General features: G+C 41.0%; 1 protein-coding gene across 1 annotated transcript in view; it reads right to left on the reverse strand.

Annotated features, from left to right (window-relative positions):
- The window catches only part of jag1b (jagged canonical Notch ligand 1b), a 29,095-nt gene extending 26,943 nt beyond the window's left edge, over window positions 1-2,152 (reverse strand). The window contains exons 1-2 of the mRNA XM_059359225.1: window positions 1,835-2,152; window positions 1,277-1,582 (exon numbers count right to left, since the gene is read on the reverse strand). Coding sequence (XP_059215208.1) covers window positions 1,277-1,582; window positions 1,835-1,891 — 363 coding nt within the window. The 5' untranslated portion in view covers window positions 1,892-2,152. The remainder of the gene's footprint in view (window positions 1-1,276; window positions 1,583-1,834) is intronic.
- Window positions 2,153-13,550: the final 11,398 nt, after the last annotated feature.

Here is a 13,550-nt window from a genome sequence, read left to right on the forward strand (position 1 = left end):
CTGTTTTCAAGCAAGAGCTGTTTTCAACCAGTAAGATGAAACTAATCTGGCTCCGAGCTTTCATGCCAAGTTAGTGCTGCCATGGCGTGAACATAAACAGAAACCTTTGTCTTTTAAAAAAAAGGTGTGAGGCGCCAGTGTCTAAGTGGAGAGCAAATAAAAAATACAGACCATATCAAATTGCTTGCTACCCTGCTGAGAACATTGTTTTACTGGCGATCAGATCATAGGGGAAAACACAAATCGAAGTGATCTTTTCTGCCCCACAGGTAACACACATAAAATGTACATCTTAAAAAAGAAATAGCACATGACCTTCCAGTTCTTCCAATTATTTGCGCTGTTTGAGGCCTTTGCTGCTTGAAATTACAACAAGAACTTCCATCAAGATTGAGGTAAAAATAGCCTTGATGTAATTGGACACACACATACCAGCAAACTGTGCCTTTCACCCATCAGGCACAGTGGAGGAGTTTGCGGGCCAAGCTGTGGGGCCAGTCAGTCTGTGCAACAGTCCTACTTTTTTCACTACATCGAAATGTGCTCCAGCATGGCAAATCATATCTCTCACAGAGCTACAACTCTCCCACAGGCCTGTCAGGCCCATTTATTTACTCTATGAAGAAGAGCTGACACTTGAGGAAACCAGAAAGTGGGCTTTCACTCTGGAGTTACTGAACTGTGCAACATGAGCAGCTGCCAAGGAGGCAGAGGAGGAGGAAATCTGGGAGAACGCAGCTCACCCACCTTTTTATTTCAACATTTTGTATTTGTGGAATCGAAGAGAGACAAGGGAAAAACATTTACGAGGGACCTTTCAACAATGCATTGTAAAAAGTAGTATCCAACTGATTTATAGAAGAGGGAATCAGCTAAAATGGATCTTTATCTTTAATTATTTGCTTTTTAATGTTTTGAATGGTGTCTAAAGGTTTTTAACAGTAGATTATAATTTCCCCACCTTTTTTAGATTTCCCACTGCATTCGAACACTGAGGTTTTATCATGATCTAACATTTAAAGCAGCCACAGACAGGTCTAATGGAGAAAAATACCTGCACCTGGTTAATTGGCGCAGATAATGAGGAGAGCAGGGGGTCCTTCTTTAAAAGGATAATTCACAGAGATAACTACCAGAAAGAGAGGGAGTGAGAATGACTGACGGACAGTAATTGCACATAACTGCCCTGCAAACAAACATTTTCTCTTGAAGAAGAAGAAGGGGGGGGAGAGAAAGGAGCGGGTCGAGAAATATGTTTTTTAAGTCTCCAACTCACCGGCCAGGCAAAACTGAAGGGCAAAACTATCCTGGATTTGTCATTCCTGACAGAGCTCTTGAAAGAAAAGGTATTCCCTCCGAGGACAGGCGTAGATCCCATTCCGAAGCTGCAGGGCCCTGCAGCAGAAACCCTCGACTGGTATTCCTTCAGGCAAACTTTGAAAAGCGTATCGCACTCGTCCCGTGTGCATTTTCTATCCGCCGTGTTCCGTGTGCCATCACAACACATGCCGTTCACCAACTCTCCGTTAACATTGTGCATCGATAAGATTTGCAGCTCGAATTGTCCCGATCCCTCTGACACCTGTTGAGGACAGAAGAGTGAATGCAATGGAAAACTTTGACCTCGTTATATAAAACAACACTAAACTGAGCCGCTGCTGGTTACCACGCATTATTTGCACTTGCAGCAAGCTAACTGGACACTTTTTTTTTTTTGCATGAGGCACATGTAATGTTAGCATAGCCGTGCGCATAAAAAAAAACGACACACATGCAATCAAAGAACATCCAAACAGTTGAACTGAGTGACTGTTGCCTGAAGTAATCCACATACCTTGGCCAGAAAGCACAGTAAAAAGGCAGCAACGACTGAGCCCCGTCTCAAAATCATGCCTCCGGACTGCTGTTGCCACTCGTTTGTTACTAGTCGTCTGGCCGACACACGGCACCAGAGCTCTCCTCTGGTTTAAACATGCACGAGTGGAAAACAACACTTTGATAAGCGGAGCACAGGTTCCCGATTCATAGAAGACCTCTTCCTAGTATGTCCCTGAACCTCTCCGAGCGTCTGCTCTTCTTCCTTATCCAACAGTTTCCCCTTGTTGTTGAAGAAAGTTTACACAGTGGCCATGCGGCAGCCGAGCCCACTGCTGACTGACTGACTGACTGACTGCTGGCCCGAGCTGGAGCTGGCTGCACAAGTTCAACAGAGAGGGAGTGTCTGCAGAGCCCTGAGCCTCCATATTCATGAGCAGGGCACAGTGAGCCCGCCCCTCTCACATTATGAGTATAATCATACACTCAAGATTACCCATAAGGACTCTTTGGCAGGGATGTGGTGGAAAATAAAAAAGGAAATAAACTTTGATCTGCAGTTATATTGATAATCATAAGTCATCATAACCACAAACCTAAACATAAATGAATTAGATTTTCAGAAAAGCATCAATTTACCTTTAAAAGACCTTATCTTCCTACATCCTGCATTAGCTGCATACTACACTCACCACAATTTATACTTAGTATTTTACCTCATAAAGATTGATGTCTGTTTAAAAGGAGGGTAGACTGAGTTTAGCTGGTTTTACTCTCCTCTACATTTCTGCCATTTGGTAACATGCTAAATGATTTGGACTGCAAAATAAGCGTGCATCAAGGCCAGTAGCTTAGTCAAGGGCATTTCGTTAAATGAAAGGTATGTTAGGCATCTTTCCTCATGTAATGCCAACCTTGGGTTAATAGCATTACATTCCATAGTAGAAAATGATTATTATCTGCCCATTTTTTTTGCTGCCCTGAAATACTTTAATTTAAGGAATATAAATAAACTCTGAATGTGAAAGTTAACAACATGTTGTTATCAGGAGTGCACACAACAGTGCCCCAGAGTGGCAGACCTGCAGGTTTTATGCCTGCCTGAGGAATGTCACACATTTTAAATGACTTGCAATCTAAGGCTGTTTTAAACAATAAAACACTAATTTATGGCCAAGATGGATATTATAATCTTAATGAAATCCCTGCTGACCGGATTTATAGCTTAACACATAAAAATAGGCTGATAGACTGCTGAAATATATTATTTCCCTGGTATCCTTTTGGTGTCGGAGGGCAATTGTGGCCGGGTGTACCTCTGCAAGAAGGTAATCTGTGAACTGGATCAGTGACTACACACACATACACACACATAACCACACACACACAAACATTCATGTGAGAGGATGGGAACCCCCTCTGCCCCTGTGGTTAGTGATTTGTGTGGACCAATTACACAGGTCATGCAATGGGTCACAATCAAGGAAACACAGTTGGGAACTGCGGCATTGCAGAGAGAGGACCGTATCAATCAGTAACTACGTAATGTTTCACCATCACACTTTATAGCTGTTTATGAGGGTGTCACCCATCTCTCCAGTATGTGTTTGGACCTGATAAGCAGAAAGGTCTGGAATTTTCTCCCCTTTTTTGTTGTAAGTCATTGTTTTTATCGAGACAGCAAAGCAGAAATCTTATCTTATCTTGAGTTTAGATGCCTCAGTGACACAAAGATTTGTATTGTAGCTTCTGCAGGGATATGTACTTAAGTAGTTGCCTTGAAATACCTTGTTTATGAGCACTAATATATGTAGAATTGGGCTAAACTATACTTATATCCACAGACAGAAGCTTCTAAGTCCTAAATCACCGCTGTCAATATTCAGATGTCGCGTTTCCTGTGGTTGAACTTCAAGATGAAAGATACGGCTTCCTCCCCGCCTGCCTCAGTTGTGGGACTGATAGACATCTCAGGTTACAGGCTTCATTGAAATGCTCTTTCTGGGTAATTAGGGTTAATTGGAGAAGTTTTTAACCCTAGGGAGCTTTTTTCTCCTTGATGCCAAAAGCCAAATGTGAGTCTAGAGATTGTAGATGGTTTGAGGCGGGGGATCCCGTCTGCCGTGCCCTGTGACCTGCCCAGAGGTGATGCTTGTGTAGGTATGATGACAGTGGTGGGGGGGAGTGGTGGTGGTAAAAATCTGATTTGACCATAACTTAAGCACCATAACATTAATTCAAAAAGTATTGTCCTGTGTCAACATATTTATACCGGATGTGCATACAGAATTTTAACAAGTGGTATTGTTAAAATAGATGTTGTATGTCTCTATTTTGGCCGAACTATCTTCTGCACAAGGACAAAGCAAGACAGGATGCCTCCGTGCTTTATCCAGCTCTTCCACTTCACCACCATCTATCATACAGCTACTAGGTATCCAAGCAGCGTGTTCACTGTTCCCTATAAGCATGGTCTGTAGTCGTCGTCATGGAGCACAGACAGAGTTTCTCCTCTGAGGCCATGGTGCTAATCTCCTGCAGCCTTAATGTGATTATGGTAATGATCACACAAATGACCCCTGGGCTTTGGGGGATCCCTGGTTCACACATCCTCGCACAGCGGCTGCACAGGCGCTGTGACTCCACTGGCCCGCATGCGAGACCACCAGACTGAGCCAGTCCTGGTGGCCTGCCCCTGTTCTTCTGTCCTCGCTGGGCTTGGAAGAGTAGAGTGAATGACCAAATAAATTCCAGCCAGTAACAAAAGAGCTGAACGGCCATGAGAGAGATGGATATCTTTTGTTGTCTGACACTCAATGCCGTATTCCAATCCAATTACCTCAGCCTTTTGCAACCCCTCCTATCGCCGTGCATGGCATTGAAGCCAGCCTGAATTCAGACTCGGACCCCTAACAAGAATGTGGTGGATTAGGTGCTTAGTGAGCATTCCCTTCCCCCCTACCTTTACTAAAATCTATGGTGCACTCTCTCCTAAAAAGATTTACAACTACCGGCCTTTTATTTAAGCTTTATCCCATTTATTGTAATGTCATTATTGTCCCAAAGACAGAGAACAGAATAATTTCCTTTTGTATTCTTATATGCAAAAGTGATGGCTATGTTGCGTGAACCAGGACATCTATTGTGGACAGTCAACAGTGAGAAACATGAAAGCACAGTGTGACAGAGTAAAGGCAAATATACTTCAGCATCAGGGCGTCATGGCGGAAATGATGTGTTTGTCAGTCGTCACACCTCTTCCGCCTCCAGTAGAGACTGTTGATAGTGAAGACAATGTGGACTCCTCCACTCAAACATGTGTTTTGCTCTATTTTTGCTCCATCTGGATGTTGAAGCTTCACTATGCAGAATGATATACGTGCAGATTTTGAAACACTTACAAATTATTATGTAAAGAACAATATTTTGACATGTCATAAGACATGTCTGGAGGGGATCTTTAAAATATGCTTAGTGACCTGCATTGCTTTAGGGTAACCCAGTGGTGGAATGTAACTGAAGCCTCATTTCACCTGCATGGCTTGACTCAACTCAATTCACTTTTGGAAAACAGGTTGTTTTCTTTATTTTGTTTTCCACTGCAGCTAGAATATCATCACTATCATGTCGTGGACATGTGGCATAAGTAGACAAAACTATCCTAAGTACATATTCAGCAGTTTAGAATATCTCCACCATGACAGCTACAACAGCAAAATTCTGCTCATGCACTGATGCACCAGTATAAATAATGTTCTTTATTACAATACAGGGGCAGAATTTCTGTAAAATGATTACTTCAAAAAACTTTAAGTAATATTTGCTCATAATATCATTGTTTATTTTTTTTTATATTAATGGAGTTTTTACAATGTAGTGTTACTGTACTATCACTCAAGTAGAGGATCCACATACTTTTTTTCCACCACTGCAGAAATGCTGAGTTGATTTATAGTATGTTTTGTAAAGTTTGTAGGGTCGTTGCCATTGCAAAATCCATTCTTGCCACATTTCTGTATAACTAAGTGAATAAAAGAATATATTGTAAACACTCACTTCGGGTTTACAGTGACATCATACCGTGGCCTAAAGTTCAACTTATCTATCTGGTGTTATGGTGGTGCTATGACAATCAACAGCGAATGATGAACTATATGTAGTCAAAGTATCAGGGTGGGGAAGCCAGAGACAAGCATGAAGAAATAAAATGAAGAAGTTAAATAGTTAAGTCAGTCAATCTGTGTGCGAGGTGAAGAAGCACATCTGAGGAGGACACAAGTGTTCAGACCACTGCAGAAAAGGAGGATGTCTCTGCAGTGCAGTGTTCGTCCCATTTAAAACTATCACAGTGTTTACATGGTGTGTTTATGGGAGCTGCTTTTACAGGACATGTTACTGATGGTATCAGCAATCGGCGCTCAGATAAATATTATTTTCCACTGTTAAAGGTGGCCGCTTTGTTATTTTCAACATTTATTCAAGAGGCTGTTCTGTGAGGTGATGGTATTTTGATGTCTGAGTGTGTTTGTGGTGAGTACCTCAATGCGGTTAGTGTACGGGGAGTCCAGCTGCTATAAGTAAAAATTGGATTAAGTTGAGAGCATGGGTTTTGATTTTCATTGGTTCAAACTGTGCTTAATTGCTGTGGTGATGCTGTGGGTGACTCATTTATGTCATGTTTATTCTAGTTGTCTTTCTTTCAGTTTTTTTTTCTTCCCAGAGTGGTAGCGTGCATGTCAGTGGCACTGGGGAACTACAGGGATTTACTTTCGAGCGTGCACATCAACAGCGTCATAAGAGATGACTGGATCAGCACTCTGCATTAAGAACCTATGAAGGGATCACCAGTCTGTGTGTGTGTGTGTGTCCTCGCACATCCTTAATGGCCAGGGAGGTGTTTGATCCTCTGAGGGGAGGAGAGGCCAGAGGGCTGCAGTCAGTGAGACAAATCAGATTATCCCTGCTTAGGCTGGTAGCCTACTACTCACCAGCATAGCATTTCCACCTGGCCAACAATACCAGATCTCATCTACTGAACTGACCCTTGTGATGATGTGATTAGCAATATGTGTGTTATATGTGCATAATATGTCATAGCATAGTTGTTTCGCTGGGGAAAGTCAAAGTGTAATATTCAAGAAAAGTGAAACCAATGCATAAGTACCTTAAAGCTGCATTCTTTCTAATGGCCAGCAGGGAGTGACTTCACTGGTTGCAAAAAGAAGTCTGATTGCATAGAAGTCTATGAGAAAATTAGCCTACTTCGTACCTAATTTATTTCCTCAGCAAACATTTTCCTTAAGAGTTTAAAGTCTAAATTCTGAGTTTCAAGTCTTCTTCAATACAGCATGGTGTTTGTTTTGAAAACTCTGGTCCCATTTAAAGTAAAATCAATGAAAAAGCAGGTTGTGCCTTTCACAGTGTATTTTCAGTTCATGTTGTTGGAGTTTTTGGAACATTTTGGTAATCATAAACTGTTTTGTTAAGTGTTCGGTTGGACTAAAAGATACTCCAAGATGTTGCTGTTCACTTAAAATTACTGATGCACCTTGCTAACCAAGCTAGCTAGCAATAGCTAGTAACTAAGCAGTCTCTTTTTCAAATATGGAAACTTCTGGTTCCAAAAATAAAAACAAGATGGCGACGGCCAAAATGTCAGACTGAAGGCCTCAAAACTTTAATCCACAACCCAATGGATATGTCCTCTTCTTTTATACAGTATGGTTTGATAAGATTTGTCCCTCTAGTGGGAAAGCTTTGAGAACAAGCTTGTGTGTCGAGGAATGTTTACGGCTTAAATCATTGATCAATCTGATAATGTCTCTGGTGGGAGGATGCAAGCTATTCAGGCAGGAAGATTAGATCCTTTGCCCATCATACCATCCAAGGTGGTCTCCCAAAGTTTGTAGGGCCTGTGTGTGCTGCCCTCAGGATCAGTGAGTCAGAACAGTGGTCTCTTCAAACAGGATATTGGCCCTCGCTTGAGGTGAGTGTGGCTAATTACCTGAACTTCCTATCTGTAGGAGGTGACACTGATAAAACTCTTCCTCTCTTTTGTCCCTGTTTGTCGATCACGTTACACTTTGGATCATGTGTGAGAGGAACAACAGAGAGTTAATTATTCCTCTTATTGCAGAAAAATGACCAGAAGATTTGTCGAGAAGAACCTGATGTACATAAGCCCAGTCAAAACGACATCCATTGCCAGCCTCGAAGGAAAAATATTGATGCTGGCAAATTCTTGACGTCCCTTGCACCATGACGTAGCGGTTTTTCCATGACACATTTGATGATTGCTTCCAAATGGGCCTGTCAGTTTTAATATAGGCGACCCCGGCATTTCACTTTCCTCTAAAGTAAACAAAATCCACCAGCTCTCCCACACACACACTTACAGAACGTGTGATCACACACCAGGAATGAGTCTTGAGATAGAACAGGCATTCGCAAGCTGATATATGTTTTCATGTTCAATCCTCTCACTCTTGAGTGAGGCTGTTTGAATTTATGTTGTTTTTGTACGTTTGCAGATTGAAAGCCACAGTGTTATTTCAGGAAGTGGATGTTGGTCCATGATGTGACATTAAAAAGTAATATGTGGTGTTAGGAAGTACAAATACAACGAATATGAGATTTAAATGCAGTAGAAGAAGCCTGTCAGAATGTTTACTTTACGATTTTCCTCACAGTAATTAATTACACTACAGTCTACGTGTACTTTGTTAATTTTATACAACAATAAACTAATTTCTTGTCATATTTAGTGCTGGGCCTGGACCCAATGCCAACATTTAGTGAGTCAACATACTGACAATTAGATTATACAATGTCAACTAACAAGGGAAGGACAATATTCAGCTTGTTTATAGACGTGTGTCTGCCTGCGCTGCAGGAGAAGTGGAGCAGTCACAAAGAACATGGAAAGATGTGGGAACAGCTCACTTACAGGACACACGGCAAAGCTGAATATTGGATGGGTCCACTTCACTGGAGCATGTCAACTACCTGTTAATGTTAAACTAATGAACCTACTTTCCTTCCCATTGTGAATGCAAGTATAAAGGACTGACACATCACACAAGTGTGAACTTTTATATACCAAAACACTCATCAGCTACAACTTAGTTTGAGATATTAGGAAATAAACATATTAGATTTTCTTGGCCGGAAATGAGAAGATTGATACCATGCACTCACTGAATATGAGGTATCAGTCAGCAGGCGATTAGCTTAGTTTAGCTTAGCTTAGCATGAAGCAGCAGCTCTATCCAAAGATGAAAAAAAAGTCTGTCAAGCTGTCAACCTTTACTTTGAACATTTCTATTACATATTGTAGCACATATGAAACAAATGAGATGTAACATGCTTATTATTGAGTTTAAGAGATTACATGCTGACTTTGCTAACTTTGGACAAAGCCAATCCAAACCCTGGAATTGGAAATTTTGCATAACTTTATCTGCTCGCTAGCTTGGTACATTTTTAGCCTTGTGGTGTCCATGTTGGCATTGCCTAGCAGTGTTCTCACAACGTGACCACTGGAGCACCAAGCACATCATTTACAAGACTTCCCATGTTGTAACCACAAGCTCACACGCTATATTTTAAGGTATTTTCCAGTTGTTTTACATCTTATTGACTGCTAGCTATAGCAGCTAGCATATAGAAAACTGCTAGGACTCACTTCATACAATTAAAAACATACAATTATTTATTTTTTGGCCAAATGATCATTGGATCCATTGCTAATATAAAAATACTGCTTTAAACTGGATTAACTACTGCTTTGTTGGATCTGATCTCCAATCTAATCAATGTGTGTGTGTGTGTGTGTGTGTGTGTTCCTCTACTATCCTGCCAGCACACATACTTTCAGGATACAATGACCATAGTTTCCCAATGTATTGATATAACCGTTCATTCCATTATAATCTGGTTTTAATAAACGTCTGATGGCCAAACATGATAAACCGGCCAGTAAGAAACACTTGTGCATTTGTTTCAAACTGTGTTTGCAGAAGGACAAAGACATTAAACACACTTGCAACTGAATAGGCTAATGTTCAGCCAAGTTATGGAAGCTGCAATACAAGCATCTGACTGTTAATTGTTTTGACTTGAGCTGACAGACTCAGACCTTATATGTTGTTACCATATCATGTATTGGAGACAAACTAGATATTTTTCAGACAGTTTGTGAAGACAAAGAAAGAAAAAGTCATGCTTCTGTTCTGCCTGTACAATGGGAGCCGTGACACTCGATCAAGGGTAAACCTCAGTATGGTTAAATTTCACTATAGTTTAATAGGCAACAGGAGGGTTTTATGGCCATCTCTTTTTTTTCTTGGCCATGACTCTTAAAATTCTGTGTGAAGTAGTCATAAAGCTGTCAGTGGGAGCAATATTTTCCACGCAGCATGATGACAAATAGCATGTAGGCAATGCATGTGTGGGTGTCATACACAACATAATGTACTGTAATGTGTAGTACTTTTCAAATTATCAGTTTGGCTCATTGGGTTGTAGTCTGCAGGATGCGTTTTTGTTGGTGTATGAGAAAATTACAAATAACCATCTGGTTAGACTATCTGGAGTATTACATTACCACAGTGTTCTTGCTGTTGTCTTGTCTGTGTTAATCTTATGAGCTGAGCTAAACCAAAATTCAAGGTTCAAGGAGTTCAAAGTCGTAGTTACTGAATCATACAGGCATCCAAACATATTTAAAATAAATAAATATCAGTACGCTACTATCTTATTCCCAGTTCTTTAGTTCAACATATTTCTTCTCTGGCCTGGATATGAGTACACTTCTCACTTTTAAAGATGGAAAATGGCCAATTCCTTTATCCTTAAGCAACTCCTCCATGTTCCTGCAGTTGAACATGTTGGCTACATAATTTTTCCTACATCATGTGAAAGCAGGGAAATTCTGTGCACAAGAGCACTGCATCCAAGACGCTATGAAAAGTGAGAAATGGGAATGTTCAGGCTCATAATTTCCTTCTTCCTATACCTCAGAGCATTCCAGTGGTTGAAGAGGGAATAAAACAGACAACCAGAAAAAGTGTTGCGTTTATTAGGCTGCTATTAGAGTACGCAGGTATAAAGCAGGAGATGAAGACTGCAAATGTATTCCTTATTCTGCTCTATTAATTCATCTTGAATTCTATACTTGAATGTGTCTAAACGTCTAAAGCATGTTGCTATTTTTTCCTTTATAGTGCTGTCAAGCTAAACATCCAATCAGCTTTAAGTGTGAGAGCGAGTCTTGCCTTTTGAACTCAGGTCAGAAAGAGGATACCTCTGCATGCTTGGCAGACTTGCCGCCCTTTGAAGAGGTGTCGGTTTGCAGCAAACTGGCATCTCGGGCTGGTTCTGTGCTCTCGTGGTTACTCCACACTAAATGGGCCAAAACACCAAAGCAAAGTGTTCCAATTAGCAGGAAACCAGACGGGGAAAAATCATATAGAAATACTGATGAGCTGTAGCAAAATGTGACACGGCTGCACATGTTAATTGACTAACTCAAAGTTTTAAAATTAACAGATGAACATTTTAAAGGGGATCTGTTGTGTTCATTTTCAGGTTTTGTACTTGTATTTTGGGTTTCTGCTGGAACATGCTTAAATGCTTTAATGATTAACCCGTTATTTTTTATTTCTAAAACGGTCTATCCGCTCTGTCTCTTTAAGCCCCTGTTCTCTGCTCTGATTGGTCAGTGTTCCTGGGCTATTTGCATCTTAGCTCTCTCTTTCTCTGAACTTGAATGATGCAACACTTTCTACCATGACAGAACCACAAATTAAAGCATTTAACCAAAAACTACACAACCAAACATGTTCCAACAGAAATGTGATCCAAAAATGGGGCAACATTTGCAAGATTGGTGACAAAGTTGACGGGTTTCCCTTATGCTTGCATGTAGCTACATCATTGAAATCATCATGTGAAAAATCCCCAATTAAGCTTCTAAAACCAAAACATTATTTAAAACTGTATACAACATTGTAACAGCATAGGTCACAAAAAAAGGAATAAGAATACAATATAATTGCTCCCCTTCAAGGAAAAGTAGTTTTGAAAGAGGAGCTAAAAGATGATGGCTGCAAATCAGGAGGAGATTTAGCTGAATAAATATATGGCTGTTGTCTAGCTTGGCTGCTTTGGTGCCTTACAATGATGAGACATATTACTTAATTTAATATATTGCATATGTTGTGATACACAAGAACATATTGTATACATAAATATGTCAGTGATGTTGGGGGGTGACAGTGTAACTGTGCCTTGCTGCATGCTGTCTGGGCTATAGGCTGGCAGCAGCAGACAGTGTTTTGACATGAGGGTGCCTGTCTGTCACTGGCTGAGTCGACTTGTGCTGAAAGAGAGCGAACCGCTGGCAAGTCTCACAGGATCTGTGAATCGAGGTCGGCACAGCAGAAGGGGCCCAGTGTTTTCTTAATTTACTGACAGACACAGCTAACTCTGTTTATGATGACGGCTAAACAAAAACAGTCTGGAAACCATAGACTCCAAACCTTGTCTTGATTATTTTTATTTGATAATGTTTTTCATTCTGACCTAATCAGAATCCCTGAACGCGTTTTAATGTGGTGTGCAAATGCTTGAAAGTCTCATCTCCCTCGGTGCATTATGTTTTATGTAAATCAAGGGGGGAAAAAAAGGAGATCTTTTGTGTCAGCACATCTGACATTCCTTTGTGCTAAGTTAAAGGCTTGTCTTGTGAAATCATGCTTCACTGCTATTGTGGACATGTGGTTTGTGCAAGTTCATTATGAGCAGCTTGCAAGTGACATTATGTTAGCTCTTCGGGTTGAAAGTGAGAGATTGTGCTCATTAAAAGGCTCGAAAAGAGTCCCAGTCTCTCTGTTCTTAGCTATCATCCACCACAATTGTGTCTGCTAAGCAAAAAATACATTAATGACGGACAACTTGAACGTTTAGTCATGTTGATTCAACGTCATTAACAAGTTTCCTTGCCAACTCATAAAAAACGCCAAAAACTTCATATTAATTCTGGCTCAATTAATACGGAGTGCATTCACGTTAACCAGCAATCATTACGCTCCAGTGATCTAAAGGCCATTGTCACACAGGCACTTGAAGAAGTCTTTTGTGTAACAGAAGAATGGCAGAGTGACCCCCGGCAGTGCAGAGCAAGGCCAGGGAGACGTTTCTTCAGCTCCACCGCCCGCTCCTCTCAGCAGCCCGGGGTAAAATTTCAGGGTCCGAGTGGCCATGAGTGTTGCTGAGTGATAGGCACAGAGAGGAGACCCTAAACCCAATAGCTTTGATGAGTGAAACAAAACACAGAGTCCCCCCAGACTATAGCCCTCAGGTCTGTGACTAAGCACGCCGTCACGCTTGTATGAGGGCTGCAGTCCTCAAAGTTTGAGGAGTTGTGCCCCCTTTTTTACTGTATGTGTTTAGTCTAGATGTGTGTACATTACAACGCACTTCCAAAGCTACAAACAAGACTCTAATATAGAGTCCATTGTCATCGATCAACCTGTGACAGTCTTGACAATGACAATTTTGTGAGGTCAAAGGTGGATCTGCTGGGTCACAATTCTTTGAACTCTGATGACATAAAAAGCCATTTTTTGTGTATCAGCTCTATCTCCAACATTCACTGAGCTGTCCGTCTCCTAAGTTTCTATACTACAATTTGCTCTGCCAAACTTGTGTTACATTCACTGGAATCCAGGAAG

Source organism: Centropristis striata, chromosome 20 (assembly GCF_030273125.1).
Source record: "Centropristis striata isolate RG_2023a ecotype Rhode Island chromosome 20, C.striata_1.0, whole genome shotgun sequence".
Lineage (NCBI taxonomy): Eukaryota > Metazoa > Chordata > Actinopteri > Perciformes > Serranidae > Centropristis > Centropristis striata.